This window comes from Camelus ferus, chromosome 11 (assembly GCF_009834535.1).
Source record: "Camelus ferus isolate YT-003-E chromosome 11, BCGSAC_Cfer_1.0, whole genome shotgun sequence".
NCBI lineage: Eukaryota > Metazoa > Chordata > Mammalia > Artiodactyla > Camelidae > Camelus > Camelus ferus.
The window spans coordinates 44,141,052-44,167,642 of NC_045706.1; the positions used below are offsets into that span (position 1 = coordinate 44,141,052).

General features: G+C 42.1%; 1 protein-coding gene across 1 annotated transcript in view; it reads left to right on the forward strand.

The window, feature by feature from the left end:
• Window positions 1-528: 528 nt before the first annotated feature.
• ARID5B (AT-rich interaction domain 5B) overlaps window positions 529-26,591 on the forward strand; it is a 173,338-nt gene continuing 147,275 nt past the window's right edge. Inside the window, exons 1-2 of the mRNA XM_006186974.3 lie at window positions 529-600; window positions 1,026-1,280. Coding sequence (XP_006187036.1) covers window positions 580-600; window positions 1,026-1,280 — 276 coding nt within the window. The 5' untranslated portion in view covers window positions 529-579. The remainder of the gene's footprint in view (window positions 601-1,025; window positions 1,281-26,591) is intronic.

Consider the following 26,591-nt stretch of genomic DNA (forward strand, 5'->3'; position numbering starts at 1 on the left):
TCAAACAAATCTACATGTCTAATAACAGCAAATCTGCTAAGGAGCATTAGAAAGAGGAGCAGCGCCCCGGAATCTCTGCAGGAAATGTTCTTTATATTAGACATATACAAGCAGGTCCTGTCAGATGCACAGCGGAGCTCGCTAGCTCTAGTCTCTATCAAAAATCGCATCAAACGACACCCCCGGACAAGGGAGAATGGGAAGAGGGAGATCTCATCTTCACACAGTTTTAGGGTAGATTTTATTTTTACAAACCTCCCTATACATTTCTTGCCTTGATCCATCCGCTTCCCGCCGAGATCGGACGGAGCCTTTCTCCCGATTATGAATTTGATCAACCCACATTTGGAAGGAAACATACACAGTTTTGGCAGGAGCTGAAAATTGAGATGTCAGAGAAATATTGGGACATATTTTCAATCATTTTGGTGCCTAAGGGGAGGCAAGAGTTTAGTTTTATATTGAGACATTACGCCGGCTGAAGGCAGAGAATGTTTTTCCCTGCCAGGACCTGATGCAATCCATTCAAGCCAACAAGTTTGGAGAGAATGTTGAGTTCAATCAATTCAGAACGTCGAGATGGAGCCCAACTCACTCCAGGTATTTCGCTCTCCTCCGCTCCTCCGATCCCGGCACCCCCCCGGCACCCCCCAGCCCCCCAGCTCACCCACACCTCTGCACCCACCCACACCCCCCACAAACTTTTCACTAAACTTTTATCCTCTGCATCCCCCCAAATCATTTTTATTGTTTAAAAAAATCCCTGCACTGATCATACATACATAATGTAATTTTACCGCCTCAGATGGAGAGGTGGCGGGGCGTGGGGGGGGGCCGGAGTTGTTTTTTTTTTTTTTTTTAAGGGAGGCAGAAAATTTGTGGGCTCTATTATTTTTCTACCCAGCTTTATATCTGTTGGCTCTTCTGTATTAAGAGTGTGGATGTCTGTGTGTAAATGTGTCTGGGAATAGACGTTTGTGCTCTGATGGCTACATTATTTATTTGGTGCTTTTTTTCCCCTGCAGTGGGTCGGCTCACCGTGTGGCTTGCACGGACCTTACATTTTCTACAAGGCTTTTCAATTCCACCTTGAAGGCAAACCAAGAATTTTGTCCCTTGGCGACTTTTTCTTTGTAAGATGTACGCCAAAGGATCCGATTTGCATAGCGGAGCTCCAGCTGTTGTGGGAAGAGAGGACCAGCCGGCAACTTTTATCCAGCTCTAAACTTTATTTCCTCCCAGAAGACACTCCCCAGGGCAGAAATAGCGACCATGGCGAGGTGATAAACTTGTATCTCCCTCTCTTCTTTCTTTATTATTTTTTCCCTAGTAATGCTTATTACAGGGCAAGCTTGAAAATACTGTATTCACTTCTGCAGGCGAGCAGGATCGACTCCTTTTTTAAAGGGGTAGCGCCACTAGCTGGGGCTCGAGTATTTTGCCATTGTCAGAGTTTGGCTGTCAGCTTTACAAAGAGGATCCAACTGCTGATTTTAGTCAAGATCAAATAACTTGTTCGAGAAGGGTTTTGTTCAAGGGTGTGTGTGTGTGTGTGTGTGTGTGTGTGTGTGTGTGTGTGTGTGTGTGGTGTGTGTGTGTGGTGTGTGATCGTTCGCTCTCCAGCTACTGCCGCTTGAACATCACATGCTTTTTGTATTTTTTGCCTTTTGAAAATTTACCTTCGCGTTTTGCTCGGTTGGAGATGGGTGGCTTTCTTTCGGTGGGTTTCGATATTGTTCACTTTTTTTTTAAAGTAAGTATTTGATATGTTTAAGAGGGCGGAAATTACGAAATGGAGGCAGAGTGAGATCAAAAGCTATTGAGTTGGCAAAGACGTGTTGAATAAAGTGATAAATGACAGGTACTGGAATAATACATTCAAATAACTTGCAGATCTGCCCGGACGGATTTCAAAGCGGTCGTGTAACCGGCACAAACACGTTAAGCATTAACAACTATCTCTCGTCCCCACCCCCTCCCCCCGACAAGCCATTTGATGTTCTAGTTTTCAATTACTCCACGCAAAGTGGACGTCTTCCAGCGCGATCTTTGGGGATGTGTGGGACGCAGACAGGGGAGAGAAGGGCAGAGGGGTGTGTGCTCGCCCACTGGCCCTGAGGGTCCGGCGTCCTCCGTGCCCAGACGGCGCTCCCGGGGAGGGTGGGGAGGAACCGAGCCTCCCCGGCACGTTTCTGGGCGGCCGCGGGGGCGCTCGCCGCGCTCCCGGGAGGACGCCCGAGGTGAGCCCGCTATCACCGGGCGCCAGGGCGGCCGTCTCTCTTCGGCTCTGTCATTTAATGTGTGACCGCAGTTCTGCGGGCTCCTGTCGTCAGCTGACCGACCTCAGCGCCGTGGTACCTACCGGGCTAACTATTTTGGGGAGGCTGTATCCACGGCGTGGCGGGGTGGGAGGGTGCACGGCCGCCTGGCAAGGCTTTGTGTTGCCCAAGCTAGAGCAGGGTAATCAAACTCAGACTTTTGAGGGCAGTAGCTCTGTGCCAGGCTCTCGAGCTTCCGTGGTAGGTGTAAGGATCTTTTTGTTAAATGAATGGTTCTCCGTTTAACTCATCCCGGAGCTCGAAGCTGCCTGCCAGTCCTTCCAGAATTCTTTGGTCTGATGGGAGTTGATTGTACTTTTGGCATCTCCGGTTCACTCCTCCCCAGGATCGATCGAATTACCCATCAGTGGTCTATGCCGGTTAATTACTGGAGTTTGTCAAAACGTTCGCCCTCGAATCTGCGTCTTCGGAAATAAGCCCCACCCTCTCCCTAACGCCCCCCCCCCTCCAGCCCCCCCCCCCCCCTTCCTCCACCCTCCCGGCCAGCTTTGGGTTTTAAATGTTCACGTTTCCCGACGTCTGCCTGCAATTTTACAAAGGTGTTGTTTGGAAATACTGTGAAAAATCCTGCAACCTACCAACAGGTTGAGCTCTTTTCCCCTCCCAAGGTCTAGCACGGCCCCTTCCCCCGACCCAACTTTCCTGCGCAGCTGTCTTCCTCCCCCTCCTGATTTCTTATTATTTGCTTTTCAAATTTATTACTTCAACATGGCCTGTGATCTGGAAAAGGGAAGGATTAAATATCCAGAAAAGAGCTGGTGCCTAATAGACTTCTGACTAAACCCAGAAGGAAATTATTCAGTGTTTTATGAGATATTTTGTGGCCACGCTTTTTTAAAAAATTGAAATTGGAATATTTTTAAAGACCCCGAATTGACCCCACTTAGTCCAATTTTAATTTCTGTTGTGTAATTAAATGATAGGTTCTGATTTAAGAATTAAAAGAAATATTAGCTGAAGGTTGCCTCTTAGAATTGCTGATAGTGAATAGATATATTTTTAAACACAGGATTTTTAAAAGAAACTATTCTTTATGGGGAAATGTAAGCGAACCATTTTAATGATCTTTGCATTTCGTCACTGCTATATGAGCCATACCTGAGAAAATTAATCTTGCCATTTAAAAGTAAACTCTAGGGGGTTTGCGGAGGGAGATGGCTCTATTTATAATCCTCAGCTGCATATACATCGTCTAATATTATGCATGATTTGTTTTTTAATGCTAACACGGCTGGTAATTAGCTGTATGATTATACTTGTATATTTCATTAGGACTTTGGCTGATGTCATTGTGAATTATACAGCCATATTAAAACAATTTTCAATTGAGATAATGACACGCCTCAAAATTATGCAAATGCCACCTGCATTGTGCAAAATAATTATGACAAATGTAAAGCAGGTAGAAAGTTTCCCAATGCAGATCAGTTTTCCACCCTGGTGATGTCATTTCCCCCTGGCCTAAGTTAGTCATTCATTAGCAGAATAGCAGCAGCAGTCTCCTCTGGAGGAGAGCCTACAGAAACCAGCATTTACTGCTGGCACCTGGAGGGGGCAACAGGGCCCTCTCATTAAGACATTTGCTTTGTTTTCACTTACTCTATTAACTTGTTTATATACAGTAAAATGATTTTTATTATTGATTTTAAATAGTTTTGAATGATGCATTTGCCATTTGCAATGCATAACTGAAAGAGAAAGGTTTCTTGGTGGTGTGCACTGTTACTTGGAGAAAATGTTCAGCACATTTAATCAGCCAGTACAGTTTATTTTAAGTAACCAAATGGAGGTTAATTTCTTGATTGAGCTGACATCAGCATCCATTTCGAAAGGACAGCCAGGACTCGGTATGCTTTTTTGGTTTAAGAAAACTATTCTGTCTTTTTATGATTTCTTGAAATATAAAGACGTCAGTTCTAAAAACAGGAAAATTTTATTATTGTGCAAGATTAGAAATAGTGTCCCTGTATGGTTTGCTATAATTTGCAGAGGGTTTTTTGGTGGGGGGGTGGGAATTTTCTTACTGATCTTTGCAATTATTATGTGAGACTGGATAAGGCAGGACTTTGTATACCCATTTTACAGATGAAGACAGAGGCTTGGAGAGGTTATGTGGTTTGTCAAAGGTCACCAGCTAGACCCTGGGCCTTCTTATGCTTTAGGTTTGCTTTATTTTCCCACTGAAACTTACCCTTGAAACTAGAGCCTAAATACATCATATTATATTCTAGATGTGTGTATTAATGTGGGCAGTTCCTTGTACATTTAAAACTATGACTTGTCAGTCAGCTTTGCTAAAGGTCACCAGATATTTAGGTAGCAGAACCATTCTTATTCTAGAAAGTTCAGTTAATGCTAGCCAGTGATATGTAACAATAGCATTTACATTTCAATACTATTATTAATAATCATTAACAAAGATTACTAGTTTTAATAATTATGATAATGACTGGCCTGCTTCTATCACTGCTGCCTTCACATACTTACAGTGCTGGCTGTCACAGGTGACGTTGAGGAAAAGCATTCCAGGAAGAGTCACATCTTGATTCTGTAACTTTCTATTGGTTTGACCTTGAATAGTCATCAACACTCTGAGCCTCAGTTTCTTCAGCAGCAAAATGGGAACAATAATAAGACTATGGGTTGTTGTAAATATCAAGAGGCATGATGTGGGCAGAATTACTTTATGAACTGAAAAGTACATAAAAAGAAAAGAGTTATGATTATGGTGGTCTTTAGGTATTTGTAATTCATAAATAAAAAACATAATAACTTTTAGGTCTATGTCGAGGTTCCTGGGTCTAATCATGATACTGTCTTGAATTATTATGAAAGCGTAGAGCTGGGCCATATGCAGGGAGTGAGCGTCTTCAGTAATTACCTACAATTGCCATATTCAGCCAGTAGCTCTTCAGAGGAGGAAAATGGCAAAGTAGGCGGGTAATTGGTTGTGTTACTGGGTAATTCTGATTACATTCATTTTCAAATTGCCAAGTGCTTAATCTGTTGGCAGTATACCCTCTTAGGTGGTGTGCGAGCTTGGATTTCAGCCTGCCTAGCTATGGGCTGGAATGTACAACAAGGTGTGCTGGTCCCCTGCAACAGGAGGTGTATGAGTAAGCCAGTGATGTTGGGGAGTCAGAATCAAGCGCATCTGGGCCTTACAGATTCTCCCCTGCAGCCAGAATTTCTTAGAGTGGTTTGACTGTCACCAGCCTCCCTAGTTAAAAATGCATATTCTGGAGCCCCTACTGAAGTTAATTAAATTAGAATCTCTGGAATTGGGGTCCAGGGTTCTGCATTTTAAACAGCCTTGCTCTTGCTGTGTGATCTTGGGCAGGTTTTAAATTCTGTGCCTCAGTTTGCCAATCTGTCAAATGGAAGTATGGGTACCAAATTCCCAGGATTATGTTAAGGATTAAATGAGTTAATACATGGAAATTGCTTACAGCTGAGGTCGGCACATAGTTCTTCTATTATGGTTGACTCATTATTATTGTCATTTTTTAAAACATTTTTTATTGAGTTATCGTCATTTTACAATGTTGTGTCAAATTCCAGTGTAGAGCACAATTTTTCAGTTATACATGAACATACATATATTCATTGTCACATTTTTTTTTCACTGTGACCTATCACAAGATCTTGTATATATTTCCCTGTGCTATACAGTATAATCTTGTTTATCTATTCTACATATGCCTGTCAGTATCTATAAATTTTGAATTCCCAGTCTATCCCTTCCCACCCCCCCAATATTATCATTAATATTAGTATTATAATTCTCAATAAAGTTTGAAGCCACTACCATGGATCTTCCTAAAGAGAGCTCTTTCTCTATGAGAGGGCAGCATCTAGGTTCATTTGCTAGAACATATAGCCAATTCAGTAACCCCTGAGTAGGCTGGCTTTAATCCATATGGTGGATTTAGCTGTGTCACCAAAATAAAAAGGCTCCACATTTTAGTACTGAAGTGTGCTGTCCATCCAGTGGATCCGTAGGGTTTTTCAGGAGATTCCCTGAGTGTATCACAGATACATTCTGAAATTTTGGAGGTTCTGGACTGGCCTTGCTCTGTCTGTGATAGCCACTCAGTCTCTGGTCTGTATCCATGAGCTGATTTTTCTAGAAATTAGATCTCCTCAGTGACCTCACTGGCCTTGGACAGTTTTTTTAACTTTTCTGAGCCTCAGTTTATTCATCTGTAAAATGGATATAATGGTCTCTGCTGAGAGAATAAGTAATAATAATGAACAGGGCCTGGCAGCCAGCATAGGACCTACACATGCAAGCTCAGCAAGTGTTGGATGCAGTTATAATAGTTATTGTTTATTTTTAGTAATGATCTTGAGCTAAGAGAAGGAGTATCTTTATTCTCTACCTGGCAGGCCCTTTAGAACTAGGGTGAGAACTGATTAATTATGTGGGGAGAATTTATTGGACTTTGACAAGCATCAGCAAACCAAGGCCTGGTGGCCAAATCTGATGGCCCACTGTCTGCTTTTGTAAATAAAGTTTTACTGAACATGGTTGGACTGTTTATATCTTGTTTACAGCGGTTCTCAGGCTACAGGGGCAGAGTTGAGTCACTGTGACAGTGACAACATGGCCCACAGAGAGGAAAATACTTACTCTTTGGCCTTTTACAGAAAAAGTTTGCTGACCCCTGGCCTATGGGGTTGATCTGAAATAAGGAGTGTGATTGCATACCTTTTTGTCTTTCTTACTTGGGTTTGAGGTCAGATCCAGTAATATAAGAAATAATTTAACATTAGTATGTCAGGGAGAGAGAACTTGGGCGTTTGGGATTAGCAGATACGAACTACTATATATAAAATAGATAAACAACAAGGTCTTACTGTACAGCACAAGGAACTATATTTAATATCTTGTAATAACCTGCAATAGGAGAGAATAATGAAAAGAACACTGAATCACTTTGCTGTACACCAGAAGCTAACACAACATTGTAAATCAACTATACTTCAAAAAGCACTAATCACAAAAAATTAACATCAAAAAATTTACATATACAAAACTGTTTCAGCATTGAGTCTAGGATATCAAAATTGGAGAATCAGTAGAATGTACTAAGTTATATGGTATGTGGTTAAGAACCCAATGCTGGTATCATCTATCTTGAGTTAGTAAAAGCCACCTGTTGAGTGTTAACCACGTGCTCAGTGCTTTGCTAGGGGCAGAGACAGATGTGAAACAGTTCATGATATGGCCCTTCTTCTCAAGAAGCTTATCAATCTTGACAGGGAAATGATATCAACACATTTTTACAAAACATGTAAAAATAATATAAGATGTTATATAATATGTTGGTGAATTGTGCTGTCAATAAATGCAGTATGTTTTCAAAGGAAGGCTCACTACATGTTTTTGGGAAAGGAACGTATTCAACTCCTCAGATCTGATTGAAGACCTACTAGGTTCTGGGCAAGGGATACAGAGTTAAAGGAGATTGGCCCAGCCCTCAAAAAGCTCTTAGTCTTCCCCTGTAGACAGATGCTGGTTATAGGAAAGCTGTCAGACTCTGTGTCTCTTAGTTAAAATAGAGATTAACTAAGATCACTTGTAGCCTTTCATGATTGTTTTGGAAGCTGGGAAGTGTTGTCTGAACCTCTGAGGTCTCATTCACTCCATGTATATTTGTAGAGCATCTGCTTTGTGCCAGAGTCTAGGCCTGGGGATACATTAGTGAACAAGACAGACAAGCATCCCTGCCCTCAGGGGGCTTACAGTCCAGTGGTCGGTTTTCACCTCCCATGTACTTTGCACATTGTGCTTAATGGGCTGCTTATCTGTGTTCTTTTCTTTGGCCTTGTCACTCCCTCTTCCCCCTCCCCACTGTAGTGCTGGTCTCAGAAACAGAGGGTTGTGCCTTATTCATCTCTGGGTCTCCCTGCAGTATGTAGTGCTCTTTACCAAGTATTTGTTGAATGACTGAATAACATAATTAAAATGCTTTCTTTCCCCCAGCCTCCTTTCTTTAAGCTCAGCCCAATTTCTTTCTCTCTGGCAGGGGGCTTATGATCTGTTATTCACCTGGGGGCCAGCTCCAGCACCGTCTCACGCTTTTTCTTTTTCTGCTGAAACCCTTGTCATTTTGCACCATAAGATGTGAAGAAGTGTAAAAGTTTTGTTTTGTTTTGTTTTAGGAAAACTCACCAAAGAAATCAGTGAATATTTGGGACTGAATGATCAGACTAGAGCCAGCATCTACATCTCTTTAAGTACTTTTCCAGACTTCAGCCATTAGCGCATTAAAAGTCAGGGCTTTGGCAATCTGTGAAAAGATGAGACTTCAGGGAAAAGGAGTCACTTCTCACCTGAGTTTTGGATGGCGGGTCCTGTGAACTAGCATGTTTTTCAGACTGATGGTCTTAACTAGGCCATGTGTTTGATAGCGAGTCAAAGTCGTAAGCAATTAAAACCTCTCTTGACATTTAAAGTGTCAGGCACATACTAAGGAGATGTTATTTTTATGAAGTACATGAGTCCATACATGTAAATGCTCAGTTATTAATTGTCAATAAAGCATACCGTTGTTCAGAGTGGCATCTAGTGATACATGACTCAGGCTCATTTATCAAAGTCTAGTTTTAACCAATATCCAGAATATAATTGCTGGAATCAGATGCATTCACTTGTCATTTTTTATAGCCAGTGTGGTTGGATATTTGCCATCTTCTACTCAGAATAATATTGTAGCTAGTGATTACCCGTTGGCTTGGCTTTCAAATAAATTTAAAACAAATTTATCGATTGTTGGCTTGAGGATTCATTTGCCTCTCAGAAATGTGGTCACAGATTCCTGCGTTTCTTGAAAAATCTGCCGCTGTGCCCTTACACAAGGATGGCTTTTTCCAGCCACACCGTGATCTTTGCTGCCTTCCTGGAGATTAGAACCCGGGCCTTGGCCTTCAAAGAGCATGCCTCACATCCTGGACCATGAGTGTCTGTATTGACAACACATTTCAAATGTGCAGATGATGATGATTATTGAAAGGGTGCTTTAGAATCATGCTAATGGCATCTGTCTCCAGAACACACTCGCGTAAATTAATTCTGCTTTGAAAATCAGATGCACTGTTAGCAGCATTAAAGATGGATATTTGACATTTATCACACAGACTAGGCCGTGTGGTTTAATGGCATGAATTTTTTGTAGAATCTGTGTGGCTGTATAAATAGATGCACAGGGGTGGGTGTCCTTGCACATGTGACCATCAAGTTCATGGTCTCAGCTCCATCCTTGAGCCACAGTGAGAAAAAGGAGGGATACCACATGTTGGTAGTCAATCTAGTGGCCTCATAAACATCTTTCTCATGACTCTGAACACACCCGGGCTGTGATACACATCCCTCCTCCCCACAGTTGAGTTCCAAGCCTGATCAGTGGCACTAAACATTAAACTCTTGTCTTTGAGAATAATAGGCTTTGCTTTCTACACCCTCAAGCATGTTGAGCTACTGTGCAGGCTGGAAAATAAAAATGTTCTAATTGTGTCTTTTAAATAAGCATAGGAGTGAATTAATTAGACCATATTTTGTCTTTAGTTGCTTAGTTACACAATAGTATTCCTGAGCACGAGTAAGACAAATTGGCTCTTTTTGTGCTGCCTGTACCTTAATCATAATTACTGTATTGCTTAGGAGAGTAAAGCATACATAGATTTTGAATTTTTTATTAATAGTCAAAAATATGCATATGATATATAAAGTATATGCTGTTCAACCTGTTTTATATGCTTTTATGCGGGAAGAAGTTTTATTGTGGTGGTAACATTTGCATTAGTTGCTCAAAGATGTAGTTCTGGGAAATACATAATTGAAATGTTTTTGAATTGCTTTTTCTGGCCTTTTCAATCTTATTCAAAATAATAGTGCCTCCAGTCCTAGAGCAGTCATTCTCACTTGATTTAACATCTTTCTCTGCACTGTGCGCTGTGCCCAGTTTAACCCTGCAGAGCCTACATGAGGTTCTGTGATTCTTGGGCCTCATACGTTGTGTCTTCTTTTTTGGGGTTCATGCTGTTAGGGGGTCGGTGGGGCAGGGGAGCCACAGAGCGCCCGCATCCAGCAGCCGCTACTCCAATGCCCTTCACTCTTGATGCCCTCCCACGTTCCTTGCAGAAAGGCTCCAGGGTTGGAGATCATAAGAGTTTGTTTTAGCTTGGGCTGGACCCACTATGTACTTGCCTTCTAGGGCCTTGCAAAATTGCTTCTATGGCTTATGGAACTTGGGTTTCTAGCCCCCTCTCCCCACCCTCCACCAAGGAGGGCAGCAAGAGTTGGGCAGCTTGATATAGTTACGGAACAATGGCAGAGTCTGGCTGAAGACCCAGGATGCGTGCTGGGTAAATGTATGTGAAAATCGACCCCATTGTTCTGTTGTATTTGAAAAGCAAGTAAATTATTTACAGATATTTGCTAATTAAAGCACATGTTGTTTTACCAGCACAAAAGAACACAGTATAACTGGAGACAAAGAACTAAGTGTGAATAATTTAATCGTGCTAATTCTGTGTGTTCTTCTTGAGGAATAGGCTTTAAAATTATGTACATATATATACAAATTCAAGTATGTGTCTGTATCTATAGATATGCATGCATGGGTGTGTGTGTGTGTATGTTCCCACAAGGGAAGCCTTGCATGCTACAGAGATCACAGACCAAGTTAGCATCCAGTTACTGTCACTAGGCCTGCCCCTCACTCCCTGTGGAACACTGGAGATGGAAATCTTTTTGACAGAATACTGCTTTCCCTTTAGTCCAAACTTTGTGTGCCATCATCTCGTTTGAGCTCAGCTCTGAATACTATTGGAAAAAAGCAAACTAGCCGGATGTTGTACCAGGGAATACAGATGTTCTCACTCATTACCTGGTCCTGAGACTTTCCTCAATGACGGGCCCAGGCTTAGTTGTTTTTCTTCTGTGATGACCCAACTTTGGCAACATTCTGATTAGATATTTGCATTGTGGAAAGAGGGTGGCTGATACGCAGTGAAGGGGTCCCATGCAGAGAAGATTGTGATAGCGTTCTGAGACCTCCTGCTGGAACTTTGGCTTGTCTGTGGGTGTAGCTGGTCCCTCCACCTCTGTGTCTGCACAGACACGTGTGGTTTTAGACGGGACTGGCCGGGCAGCTCTTGGCATTGTTGATAAAGATGACCAAGAAGACTTGCCATGGTTAGCTAAGAAAAAGGCCACAGACATTTTAATAGACTCACTGGATATTCAAGAGAATAAGTTCAGCCCCATTTATTTAATCGATGCAGAGACTAAGGCTCAGAAAAATATTGAGCATGTGATCAGAGCTAGTGAGTGATAAGCAGAACAAGAACCCAGTCCCTCAGGCACAGTGTTCTGCTGCTTTGGGGTGGGGCTGCTCTCTTACACTCTGAAAAAGGCAGGCAAATGTTTCCATGGGTGTGTTCAGGTGGGTCATTCCAGTGCCCTGTCTTACACTGGTAGATGGTGCCTCTGTGGGACATCTAGTTTTATAAAACCACTAATGGAGAGTGTGGCTTTTATTCTAAAGACAAGATAATTCCCAAAGGGTGAGTGATTACACAGAAACCAGGCTTGAGATGCAGTGTTCCTCCTAGGCTAATATTACCTTCATTTCCAAATTCTTTTCTGGAACCAGGAGGGCCCTCTGATAGGGATATTTACATTGATTTAAGAAAAGCCTGCCAAGATGGCACTCTTGGTGATAGACAGAATTGGCATTTCTACCACCATTGATATTCGTGGATGGTGTCTTTCATTCAGAAATGTTTATTGCATGCCTATTACGTGCCAATTCTCTCACAGTGACTAATACACAGATAAAGATGTCTGTTCTCATAGACCTTACTCTCCTGTAGTAAGAAGGAAAAAGCAGCTTGACTGATTTATCCAAACTGGAGAAAACCCATCTCCATACATTTGAGTCTTAGAACCACATTCACACGTCCTTCTTCCAGAGTGTTTTTCCTTCTCATCTTTATGAACACACAACCCAGAGAAAATATCCCAACTTTGTTTCCAAAACCATTTGCAAAATTTCCATCCACACTGTTTTCAATGAAGTCACAACATTCTTTGTTTGTTGAGTAGCTGTTAGTGTCAGGCATTGCATGTATATTAATATAGAAATTAAATACTCATTTAATTCTCAAAGAAATCCTCTAAGGTTGGTACTATTGTGACATTTCCACGCTTTAAGTTGAGGCAGCTGAAGCTAAGAGAGGTGTTAATTTGCCCGTGCTCGCATATAAGTAAGCCTCAGAGCCAGGATTGAAAACACCAGGTTCTCCTTATTTCTGCCAGGTGACCTCCATGTCCCCCTATAACTTCAGAATCTACTGAGAACTAAAATTGGGATTTTCATTATATCCTGACCCATTCTCTCCTTGAGCCTTTATGAAGTTTCTTTTGGTCCTTCATTTATTTATTCAGCATATGGTTCTTGAAAGCTGCTACCCTGCTGCCGAGGAAGCTGCAGTCAAATTGGCTGTTGACGGGTACTCAGATAATTTGGTAATAATAGGGAGCACCTGTGCCCGGGCTCTTTAAGTCCCGCAACCACGCGAAGCACAGGGCACCTCTCGCGAGTTTCACGAGAGAGGAGACTCGGCCCCAGTCCCGCTGCAATGGCTTGTGTGCGCCGGCCGCGCTGGGCCCCAGAGAGACAGGTAGGGAACCAGGCAGTCCCGCCTTTGCGGGCTTTTTGTTGGGTGTGGAGCACAGGCGTGCTTTGTGGAACAATGGTTTAAGCGAAAGGGTGATTCTGTGGCGCGGTGGGTGTGATGAACGAAACAACAGGGACCTGTGGCACAGGTGCCTGGCCTTGGCAGGAGGGTCTGTGGAGGCATTTTGGGAGAAATAACGTTTGAAATCAGGGCTGAAGAGATTCTGGTGAAGATTGGGAGGTTTCTTGGCAGGACATGGCGGCGGGAGAATCCTCCCTTCAGAATGATTTCTGGGCTGAGCCTAATCTTGGCAAATCCTGTAAACAGGTGAGAGGTGCCTGCTGACGCCCACAGGAGGCACCTACATAGCATCTTCGGAGCTGATTTACACTATTTGGCTAGCTATGGAAAAGTAGAAAACAGGTTGGCAAACTAAGGCATACAGGCCAACTCTGGTGTGCTGCTTGTTTTGTCAATAAAGTTTTATTGGTACATAGCCACAGCCAGTTGTTTGCAAATTGTCTTTGGCAGCTCTCACAGTTCGCAGAGCTGAAAAAGTAGTTGCTACAGAGACCGTATGATGCACAGAGCCTAACATGCATCTGCTACCTGGCCCTTTATAGAAAATGTTAGCCTGACCTCTGGTCTGAAATGATATTAAAAAGTTTACTGTTAATAAATTAAAATATTAATTAATAGTAAAAGTAGATGCCACCGGCTTCATAGGGCCCTTTTGTGTACTCCTCACAATCATAACCTTGTGAGGTATGTTCTAGAGTCATCTCATTTTGCAGAAGGGAGGCCTGAGAGGTTAGGAAACCTGTCCAGGTTTCGTTCATCAGGTAATTGGACACTGAATGGGAACTCAACCTGTCTTGATTCCGGAACACAGAAGGCAGAAACCTTGCCCTGTCCTGCTGACAAGACAGGGACACAGGGGCTATATCAGAAAAGGGGTGTGAAATTTGCAGACGTTTTCCTCTGGAAAGTAAAATAGCACAAATGTTGGGGTCATCTGTCAGGGTCCTGCTTGCAAGCCACCTCCTCTGTGATGTCTTCCACTGACGGTGTGGGATGGGAGGAGTGGGGAGGTGGAGGGAAAGGGGCCTGGAGAAGAGGCACAGGTGTAAATGTCCAGGGGGCTGGTCAGGGAGGACAACGTGGACTGAGCTGGGTCTGGGAGATAGTATGATGCTTGGGGGAACTGGGGAGCATGTGACTCACCTCAGTGTAGTTCATTAGGTTCTGCAGATCATTGTGAGGTAGCAATGTTGTTTGATATTTCCAGACCTTTCCATTTTCAAGAGGGGTGCCAGAAAGCCAGATTTTTGTGTGGTTTTAATTGGCAGGTCCATACAATCTTTTAAAAAACACTGTGGGCCAAACAAAACATGTCTTCAGTCTAGATGTGGCCCACAGGCTGCCACCTTGCACTCTCTAGTGCAAAGCTGTGGATTATTGCAATTTTTAAAACGTTCTCATTTTTGGCCCCCTTTCTATAATAGAGCAAAAGGAACCTATTGGTCCTAAAGGGGCAGTAAAGAAAGGAGCAGGGGCAGACCAGTGGACAAAGCCCTCACCATGCTCTCCGGCCAGAGCTCCAGAGTCTGGAGGAATGGAAGGAATGGATGGTCAAGAGAACTGGGCTCTGTCCTGGGACCCACAGTTAGGCCTCAGGAAGGGTACAGGGATTGAGATGTGGGAGGAAAGAAGTGCATATTGGGAAGGTGGCTTGGAGAAGAGGAGCTTGTGATCAGGCTCTTGAAAATACCCAGGGCTTTCAGGGGTGGAGATTTTTGAGGATTGAGAATGCAAGCTGGGTGAGATCCTTGGTGGGTGAAGCCATAGGCAAATAGGAAGGTGGGACATTCCACTATTGGATATGGTCTGCATTCTGCAGGAGAACAGGGGTCTGGTGGACAATGAGGCTGACTCAGACCAGAGCTTGGATTGTCTAGCAGGTGAGTTTGGATTTGAACCTTTAGGCCTAGCTGATTAATAATTTCACATGTGTGTTTTTTCTTTCTAGTTAGAATATAAACTCTTCAGTCTTAAAGCTTGGTAGAAACCACATGTGCATATTTACTCTGCCAATTAGTAACTACCTGTCATCTTGGTCGATTACATAATCTTTTTGAGATCTCAGTTTCCCTGTCTGCAAAATGGACTGATCTTGCTGAGCTGTGGCTATCAAAGGAGGTTTATATGGGCAAGAAGCACCACACTTTGGCCTGGCTAATAATAGACCCAGGCCTTTAGCAGAGCTAGTTTTAGACCCTGCCTTTCCTGCTCAGGGATCAAATCTTGCCTCCCTGAAGTCTGTCATGGTGCTAAGACTGTTAATAGCCTCTTAATAAGTAATTTATTGGTTGAGTCACTGGATTATTAACTATTGTTTGAAAAAACAATAACTAAGAAAATTATCAATTTAAATAGAGATAAGCTTCCTGGTTCTCCATCTGTCCCAAGAGATTTTTCTTGTGTTTAGGTTCAGAGTTTTTGATTCATGTTTGAGATTTCCAATCACTGTGAAGGGGACACCCTAAAATCCATTCTGCTCTATTTCATTTGGGTCTTAAAGGACTTTTAGAGGGGCATCTCTTCCATCAGCCACAAGAAAATAAAATGAGATGGGAGTCATGAGACAAAACCTACCTTTCAGATGTCCCATCTGAGTGTGCCAAAGAAAGTTCAAACCTGTTGCCTTTCAGATCCCTCCCCTTTCATGATGCAACCTCCAGGAAACCTGGTGTCGGTCTGTTGAATGTACACAACATTGAATTTATTTTAAATACCCTCACTTTCCCCCTATTTTTTAAAAGCCTCTTCTAGTTCCTATTCTTCAGAACACCACTAATTTGGAAATTTGTGTCACCTCCTTGTCATCTCCTCTTCCTTTTCTTTCGGTGGTGGTAGAGAATGTAGTCCAGGCCAGCTCCTTTAAGACATGTGATGGTTCCCATATCCTAAGATGCCAGGTTCTTTTAAAAAGCAAAAAGCATCAGTAAAAGGATGTAAAGGGATAGGGTCCCAGCTAAAGTGGCTGGGGGATGTTAGAAGAAGGATCTTCAAAATAGAGGCTGCCTGCTGGGCCATTAAATCCTTTTGCTTTGGGTTAATCCCACAGTGTATATCAGATTTCTAGAATTCTTATGAAAACACTGCTGAAGTACTCAGGCCCCTCACCAGATTATTCCAAAATCTGGTGTACATGGGTTCTAAATACAGGAAATAATTGAGTTCTGTATGTCTTAAGTGAAATAATCTGTTCCATTCTGTTTTTTGTGAATATTCTCCAAAATAGTCTAATTGTTTTGTGCTCCCAGAGGCTGAATGTGTATTCAGCAACAATGCATTAGGTTGTAAAATACACATCCTCAACTATCTGGGCAGGCAAAAAGAAGGTTCTAGTGAAAGGGCTGAAGACGTTTTTTTCTAATGCAAATTGTATGAATCACACATAGGGTAGTGTCTTTTAAAATTATCAATAGGCTCTTTTTTTCTTTACATATAGGTCCTATTTCTCACTCCACATTTTTGATGTTACTAGATCAGTAATTCAATAGACAGCCAAGCAGGTGTTCAAATCACTCCTGACCTCCAGAATTCCTTAAATGACCCCTTGAAGCAGTGGAGTGAAAACATTCTCAGCATGTCAGAATATTGAGATATCTCAGTTGCCTTAATTTTTTTTTTTTTTGGCCTTAATTTTTAAAGGCTCTTTTCTGCTTTTTTTTTTTTTTCCCTTCTCTTTTTAAGCAAAGAGAAGCCTTGCCTTGATCTTAGACATAACGATTGGAGGATTGTGTGTCTCCAGGACCTGCAGGTTATACATATAGGCAGCAGAGTTGTCTAACTGGTCAGCTGTGCCAAGGGTCTTTAAGAGATGAATCTTGAAAAGGTGGGAGGAGGAAAAGCAAGATGAGGCTTGGGATTCTTCTGTGGTAGCTCAGGATATAATATAAAATTGCTCTTAAAAATGTAATGTTTGCATTTTTAAACATAGGCCTTTTGACTGCAAACTTTTATTCAATTCAATTCAACCAATATTTATTAGTATACACAGGATACTGTGGGAATGATGACGAGATGAGTAAGATTGGCCCTTCTCCCTCTAGTTGCTTAGAGAAGATAAAGCATAAAGCTAGCCTTACTTTGTAAGCTTATATTTTACTTTGCCCCTTCCATCCTGAAAGGAATGCTTACATTATTCAATAGTATTCTTGGAAATTTCTATGGATACCCGAAAAAGAAAAGAGCTCTTGTATAGGCAGTTGTTTCAGAATTTAGGCAGTTTGCATGAAGCATTTTTCCATTGGTCTGTCAACTTCCTAGCAGAAATTCATCTAAATTCCAGGCACAGTTGAAACTGGTATTTAGCACCTTATTTCACAGACTTTTATTTCATTGTCACACAAAAATGTGTAAATGTATCCCATGTTAAAAGATGAGTATACTAGCTAGCTATTGTTGTGTATCAAATTACCCCAAATTTATTGTCTTCAGTCAATAAATTTAACAGTCATTAGTCACTGTTTCTGTAGGCCAGGAGTCTGGGTAAGTCTTAGCTAGGGTGCCTCTGGCTCCCTGTCTCTCAAAGCTACAGTTAGGGTGCCTACCCAGGCCTTAGTCATCTCAAAGCTCTCTTGAGTTAGAATCAACTTCTGAGCACACTCACTTGTCTGCCTCTGGGCTGTTGGACTGAGACCCTCATTCCTTGGTAGCAGTTGACCTTGGCCAGGCCATCTCCAACATGGAAGGTGACCTCCCTCCCAGTGTGCAAGCGAGACAGAAGCCACAGTCCTTTCGTAATGTAATCTCAGAAGTGTCATCCCCTCACTTTTGCCTAGGTGTGTTTGTTAGACATGAGACGTTATGTCTGGCCCACACTCAGCGGGCAGGGTCCACACAACGGCATGAATACAAGGAGGTGGGGATCACTGGGTGTCATCTGGAGGCTGCTCCCTACAATCAGCAATGCAACTAACCCCTTTAGTATAAAGCTAGTCTGATGAGAGAAGGACGATACCCTTCTTACCCTGCCTTGCAGTTTTTCTCCTTTTGTTGTTATTATGTATTCTCCTTGGGTGGTCGTTCCAAACACCTTCCTACTCTTGGGTATTTAATTATAGATGATGTACATGGTAGGTAGCAGATTGCTTTAATCTTTTAATTAAAGATTTGTTAGTCTTAGAGCATGTCAGCAAGTGATATTGGGTCTTTCTTAAACCTAATGGTCTTGATCAGTGTATTTGAGGAGTTTTGCTGGAAAGGGCATTGTGTCTGGTGTGATGATGAGTCTTCAGAGAGAAGGGGGAAAAGAACCCTATAGCTGGTATAAACAGGCTTCTAAGTGCATAAGATAGGTATGTTTCATGCACAGTGGCCAAGGAGGGGCATTAAATCAGGTTGACACATTTGCATGTAAAGAAGACCTGAACATCCCAATGAAAGGGATTGTTGTCCCAGTTTGTTTCTAACGAATGTATCTACAGGAGATAAGCATCTCCTACCCTCCCTTCAACTTTGTGCATATGTCAGGGAGCAGCTGGCCTTCCTGTCTTTTAAATTCTGTGGAAATTGGCTGTTTTGTGGGAAAACTCATCTATTTCTCTTTCAGGGAAGATGCAGCTTGATTTTCAATAAAGTGCTTAGAACATACCTATGTAAGCATTAACGGTTTGAGAAAAGGATAGCATTAAGCAGATTCTGATCAATTTTTAATAATGGAGATGGGTTTATGGGGTAGCTTCCATGCTAAGCTGCTGGAAACTTAGAGAAAAAGAGTTTGGATTCAAATTTAGAAGAATGCATCAGATATAAGATGTATGTATGTTGTGTGTGTTTTTTTTTCTTTTTTTAACCTTGAATTTGACGGTGCACGATGTCCTTCCCAGCGCCTGTGTAGCCTCTGTTCCCTTTGCGTGCAGTGTCGTGTTCTTTCCCACCCTTCCTTCCTCTCTTAACCTTGCTAGTTCCTTCTCTTCCTTAGGGTCCTAGCAGAGACCTTCCCTGACCATCTGATTTGCATTCATCCCCAGTTCTACCCTTGGTCTCCTATTATTGCCTGTTCTAGTTCTTTTGCCTCAGATTTTATTATCTGCCTTTCTCCGCCCCTCCAACACCCACGCACAGCACTCCCCTACATCCCCCGCCCCGTACTGTAGGCTCTGGGAAGGTAGGGATCTTTTTTGTTTTAATTCCTGACTGTAATCCCAAGGCCTCACATACAGTTAATGCTCAATAAATGTTGAATGAATGAAATCACTTACGACTGTTTCACATTATACAGATCACACTGAGCTGAGGGCTCTCATTTACTGTCTGTGTCCTGTGTCCCCTGCCCCCACCAGACTCCTGCCCAGGAGTCGGGGCTTCTTCCCCAGCCCCTAGCTGTTCCTAGAGCCTAGTGTGGCTCAGAGGAGACACTTAGGATGGTGAGAATGAAAGAGTGAATGGATTCTCTGGCAAACGACTAGCGAGTCACCTTTATTTCCCAGGCAGGAAACAGGGAGCCCTGGGCACTGTGTGTTTCTGAAGGGCAGCACCAGGTTCTTACTCATCCTTATCTCTCACGCCTAGTACTCAGCCCCATGCCTGGCACGGAGCAGAGTCAGTACAGGTTAATTGGCTCAGATTGAGTTGAGTTGGGGAAAGGCTCAAACAAAATCCCTCCTGACAATAACATAGGATGCAGCTCAGCCTGTGAATGCTCAGCTTGTGATGGCTCCTTCTGGATTCCCTTCTGCGACTGTTTTGTCAGAATACCCAGTAGCATGCATGCATTCACTCACTCACTCACTCATTTATTTATTCTTTAAGCTCCACCTGGGAGTGTACAGGATATCAGAAGGCATGGAAGGCAAGTTACAGCCCTGCCTTCAGACAGCTTACCTTGAGGAAAACTTGGGCTTTATTCTCTGGCTTATACAGCCTCCCTGAGGTGGCAGAAGAGTTGGAATCAGACAGTTGTAGTTGTTCATATCTGTCCTCTGTGTTGGCCTCCACACCACAGTCTTTGAACAAGAGTAGAAAGGTCACCAACTGTGGTTGCAAATTGGCTCTTGTGTTAATCCTGGCTTATTCAAAAACACTATTTTTCCAAACTGAGTTTAGAGCTTTTGATTGAAGCCTGAATCATTAACCGTGGCAGAGCATATCACCATATTGGAAAAACTAGAACTTAAAAATACAAAGCCCCTTTAAGTAATCCAATATAGGATAATTACATTATTAAATAAAGCTGTGGGTCTCAAATTATTCTGTTGCCATTGAACATGTGAGGATAATAATGTGAACTGTGCTAAGTGAACGGAGCAAAAAAAATGTTTAACAAAAGGGAGCATGTCTAAATCATATGTTTACATTTAAATAAAGGCTACGCAAAACAGGAAGTTTTACTTGGTTTCTGCATTAACGTGTTCTAAATAGGCGTAAGGCTTTCAGTGATTCTCTGTGAAGACTGCTCTGCTCATTAATGACAGCTGCATATTGAGATTCTGGGCCAGACTGCCAATAACCTTGGAAAGTTGAGATGGCATCTCCCATGATTTCCATATACCAACAGGGGCAGAAGTTTTCTTCCTCCTTTTAGGGTCTTTATTTTAGGCCCTGCTGAACTTTATACCTGGGCAGAATGTCATGTGCCCATAAAACTATGTGAAAAAAAGATCAGTAGGTGTAAAGGTAATGGTTTGAAGTCACTCAGCGTATTAGAACATGTGGATTGAGTGGTGGTGGAGTTTGGGTTTTATTACTGTTTTTGCTTTTAGAAACTGTTCTTATAGGTAACTCAGCTGAGCTTTAACACTGGAATTGGATTCATTTATCTTCTTTTGCTTATGTTTTAATGGCCAGAGCTAAGTATGTGGGTGCCACGTTGGTTTTCATTATGGCACCCTGAAAAGAGTTAAAAAAAAATACTCTGGAATTAATGCCCTATTAATTTGGCTAAAGGAAAGGTAGGCCAGCTCAGCCATTGACTTATAGCATCTTGGGTACATACCAAATGTTTGCCTGTTTAGAGAAGAAACTGGAATGCATTTTCTTGCTTTCTATGTAAATTGTTTTTAATTTTAGGAAACAAAAAAGATGCATGGATGGTAAATCCAAAAGGAAATAAATGGAACCGGGAATTAATGAGAGGATGTTCCTGGGGCTTTCTTTAGGGATGGCCTTCTGGTCAGCGGCGCAGGCTGTAGCCTAACAGGTTTTAGATTAGCGCGTATTAAAAATGTATTTAGGAACATAAAATATTTAGGATTTTTGAATTACTTGTTTGATACGCAAATGCCTTTGGCTATGCCATGAAGGATGGTCACATTACATTTGACAGACCGTGCCTCAGAGCAGTCTTCTGTTTGCTTACTTCCTCTAATTGTGCCAGGATGGATTTCCAAAACTCACTGAGCCACAAGCGTCTGGTGATTGGGAGGGAAAAGTTTGGAAGAGATGGGGCTGGCTTGGGAAATAAGAACCGAATACACTAATGAGCCTCCATGGCAAATCTGTTTCATCATGTTAAGGGAGTCAAATTAAACCTTAGCATACTTGAGAGTATATCTTCATCACTCAGGCAATAGAAAATTCTTCACGTTATAAACTAGAACACGCGTGGTGATCTCTGTAGTCTTACTTTTGAGACAAAAACACAATACAAATTTAAAAAATTAAAATCCTTTTTTTTGCAGAATGACTTCAGATCATACCCACCTCAGGAACTTGGTGGGAGGTAGGGGAAGGTTCAGTTATCCCAGGATAGGAGTAGGTTGGAGTGTTCCTACTATAAAGGCTTAAGACACCCAATTTCTCAGACGATAGGGCTACCAAGCTGATTTCTGGGTGTACTTCAGTTTTCTATAAAATGGGCCTGAGAACAGCTACCTCAGAGTCCTTAAGGGATCAGACAAGATAATGTCTGTGAAATTCATAGGTGAGTGTCTCAGTCAAGTAAAGCATCTTACAGTTTTCTATTGCTGTATCCTTGAGGGTTGAAGAGAGTAACTTAGAAGCCTAGACATTGCTCTCTGGCCCAACTTTGCTTTGGAGGTACCCAGCAGAAGCTACAGGGATATTGTCCCCAAACAAAGAATTAAAAAGAGTTAGGAACATATACAGTTGCTCACAGGTGACATCTGAAGACCACTCACCCTCATTCCTTCATTTTCAGTTAAGGTGATACTATGTAAAAATAGTAATAGCAGTCATTTCTTGGATGCCTGCTCTGTGTACTAGAACAACTTCAACATCCTAACTATGCTTTGAGGTGGGTTCTTTTATCCTGTTTCCCGCCTTTTTAAGATGAGACTTTGGCAAGATAATGTCATGTCCCAAGGTCAATGCTGACATTAAACACAGTAGAGCTGCCTTTGAACCCGGGTCCATCAGGCTCAGAAACCAGTCCTTTCTCAGCTATCTCTTAGTTTCTCCCAACATGGACAAGCCAGACATGAGGTACCATTAAACAACTATTTGTGGAATGCTTTGGGCCCAGCATAATCTGTGGCTCTTTAGGAAGTACAAGAGCAGTAGAAGCTAAACAAAGGTATTTGCCATTAAAAAGTCTTTGCAATTTTGGGTGTTTATTGTAGGAGGCAGAATTATACAATTCAATATCAAATACTGACGCCTAACAAAGAGCTAACATTATGTCACAGGTAATAAGCACAGAAATTCCCACTCTGGGGGCCAACTTAGGGTCAATACCATTTTATTTTGCCGAATGAGGACATTAAAAAACAGCTATTACCATCAATTGCCATCCTCATTTGAGAAGACAGAAAGGATATTGTAACACCAGATGAAAGGATAGATGAAGTCTTCAGCAGAAAGAGTGTGCAGGGAGCCCCACCAGGTCAATGCTGCCCCTTCTCTCTGCCCTGGAGGGCTCACCTGTGCGCCTCCTTCATCAGAGCTTCTGGGTCCTATGGCTTCCAGTGAGGTTCCCCATAGAAGGTCCCTGCCAGAAGAGGGAAGAGAGTGAAGACAGGTATTGATTCCCCATTCTTTCCTGTGAGGTTCCTCCGGGCTCTTGGTGTCCCTCTCAGGAAGAGTCACTGCTATTGGTAGAAGGGCTGCTCCGATCCTGGTAACCATCCCTCCCACCTTTGACCACTTGATCTAGGAGTGGTGATAGCTGAGCTGCTGTTAGCCCTGCACTGGCTATATCTTAGGGTATCCTACCAACATCTTTGTCATTAGTCCCTTTGTAAAACCCTCTTTGGATGATCATCACTCATGTATTCCATCTGTTTCCTATTGGCATCCTGACTGATGCAAGGATAGTCTAGCAAATGGAGCTTCATGAAACGCTCACTGCATCGTCTTCATTTGTTTCATTTCACCACTGACCAGTGAAAGCCTCCTCTTGTTGACCCACATTCCCATTCTCTCTTGCCTGACTTTCTTGGATCTCTGAATGGCAACCACACGCCTGTAGAGCGAAACCTTTTACTCCCTCTGTAGGTGCCCTGTTAGCAGAACACCCTAATGTGTCACAGGGAGAGTGGTTGTGCAGATGGGTAGGTGCCTTGGATAGCAGGTATCTGAGGGAGGCTTGAAGGCAAGGAGTGGCCAACACAGCCAGGCCCAGTGCTGGCACTTCCTTCCCCTGACCTGAGTCCACAGGGCACGTCACAGGTGCACGTGCCTGATCAAAATGGTTAGGGCACAAGCTGTGGTAGTTGCTGCTGGCCTTTTTAAAAGTTGACACTTAATAGTTTTTCTTCATTTTGTTTGTCTTGATGAAAATTTCCCACTCTTGCGAGAACCAGTTAGACTGTGATTTTGATTTCACAGTTTATTTAGTGGACATCACCTGTTGATGTTTTGTGTTCCCAACATTGATCACTTTTCAACTGCTACAAAGAACACTTTAAAAATCGAGGATATTTGGGAGGATTAAGGTGAATTTGCCATGTTTTCCTGTTCTCATTCTACCCAGTCCCTGACAACTCCTCTGATAGTTACGCTGAGTGTTTATTGCCCTTTGGATTACATTAACATCACAGAATTGAGCTCTCCTCAGCAATGGTCTGTTCCTGGGTACCACATGGTGTTCTAGGGAATGTTCTATTCATGTCCTATCTCTTGTAGAATGATATATTAGTGAAAAAAAGTTTATCTCTGTATAACAGAGGCCCAGAATTAAAGTTGCTTAAATTGAGAGCTCAAAATCTCTCATGTCACAGCCTGTGGGTAGGTGTTTCAGGGCTAATTATGGTGACTCTGCTCCATGCAGTCATCTAGAGACTCCTTCTGTCTCTTTATCCTGAGAGATTTGCCTTCATTTGTATGGTCCAAAGGCATACCATCCCCTTTGATGGCCTGCCCTGGAAGTTGCACACATCACTACTACTCATATCCCATTGGTCAAAATTTGGTTATGTGGCCGTATCTGGCTGTAAGGGAAGCAGGGAAGAGGTGTTTTATTCTGTGCCCAACACATCAGCAGTTTATTATTAAAGAAGAAGGGAAGAATAGATAGGGGCAAAAAGTTAACTACAGTTGGAGAGTATTAAATTCTTCTTGTGTCAGCTAAGCTCTGTTCTTACACATAAGCCAAATGGGCAGTGCAATTCTGCTGAACTTGAGTTGACTCTTGAGACATCTAAACTGACAACAAGGGACTGAAGTTTGGCTGAGTGTTTGGAACCAAACTATAGAATGTAGTCATGTGCTTAGAGGTGAACATTGGAATCCCCATAGAGAATGATTTCTTCAAGGAGTGATACACAGAGAAAGAAGACTGGACCCAGGTGGTGTCTAAAGATAGATGTTTCCTACATTTTCCCAGTAGGGAAATAGAATGAGGAAGAAGAGAAATTGAAAAAAGCAAAGAATGTAGAGGTGGTAGGTGTTGGGCAGGGGTTCTTCATGGGTGCTCAAATTGAATATTTGCACATCTTGTGAGTAGAGCCATGGACTATTTTTGTTCCAGCTATCTTTTCTAGGATGTTGATACAGTGAACAGCCTCAGAAGATAGAGCTAGTGTCTCCCTCCAGAATAAAGGGAAGGCATACTTACCAATCAGTACCATAAGATTTAGGTTCCCTATGCACAGAGTCCTCCTCCTGAAATGCACTGCACTCTATGTACAGGTATCATCTAGCCCTCTCTGTCTCTTTTTTGGAGTTGGGTATTAAAGGACCAACACGAATGCTGTTACTTTGACTACAGCTATTGCTGTGAGTGATAAACCACCTGTTGCCTCCGACCAGTAGTCTTGTGGCCTCTGTCTGCAAGCATCCATGACACTGTGGCAGGCTAACTTAGAAGTTTGAAAGACTCTTTACAGTTATTAACAAGAGAGAGAGTTTCAAGTCAAAGGTAGAGTTGTTCATTATTAAATTGTTACTAAGAAGTGAAATAAAATTAAGAATAAGAATGACCTTGGTTTAGTGATAGAGTGGTCTTCAAAGTTTTTGTACTCAGGACCCTTTATGCTCAAATTATTGAGGACCTCAAAGGAGCTTTTGTTTATGTGGTTTATATCTGTTGATATTTAATGTAGCAGAGATTAAAACTTAAAAATAATTTAAAAGAGTAATTCATTTGAAAGTAAAAGCATACGACATCCATATGCAAAAAAATGTCAAGACCCTTGCACTTTGTAAAAAATAGGTCAAAAATGGATTATACTTCTATTTGTAAAACTATAAGAAATTTTTTAAGAAAACAAATTCTTTGTGACTGGGGATTAGACAAAGAGTTTATAGATACAACAGTGAACGTACAATCTGTAAAAGAAAAACCTGACCATTTGGACTTGATCAAAGTCTAAAACTTGAGCTTTGTGAAAGACACTGTTAAAAGAATGAAAAGACAAGCTACAGAACAGGAGAAAATATTCTCAAACCACATATCTGATAAAAGACTTGTATCAGGAAGGTACAAGAACTCTCAAAACTCAACAATAAGAAAACAAACAACCCAATGTTAAAAATGGGCAAAAGACTTAAATATACACTTGACCAGGAAGGATATATGGCTGGCAAATTAGCACCTGAAAAGATGTTCACCATCATTAGTCATTAGAGAAATGAAAATTAAAAACATGATAAACCACTACATACATATGGAAATGGCAATAATCAATTAATTAACAGTGGCAGTATCAAGTGCCTGTGAGGATGGGGGACAATTAGAACTCTGATACATTGCTGGTGGGAATGCAAAATGGCACAGCCACTCTGGAAAACAGTTGGGCAGTTTCTGCAAAAATTAAATATATGCTTACCATATGACTCAACAATCCCTTAGGTATTTGCTCTAGAGAACTGAAAATGTGTTACACAAAAACCTGTACATTAATGTTTATAGCAACTGTTTGTAATCACCAAAATTGGAAACAACCCAGTGTCCCTAAATGGGTCACATCTATACCATGGGATACTACTCAGCAGTAAAAAGGAACAAGTTATTGATACATGCAGCAAAATTAGATGGCTCTCAAAGGCATTATGCTGAGTGAAAGAAGCAGTCTTAAAAGACTTCGTATTGTATGATTTAATTTATATGACATTTTGCAATAGAGAAAACCATACCAAAAACAGACCAGTAGT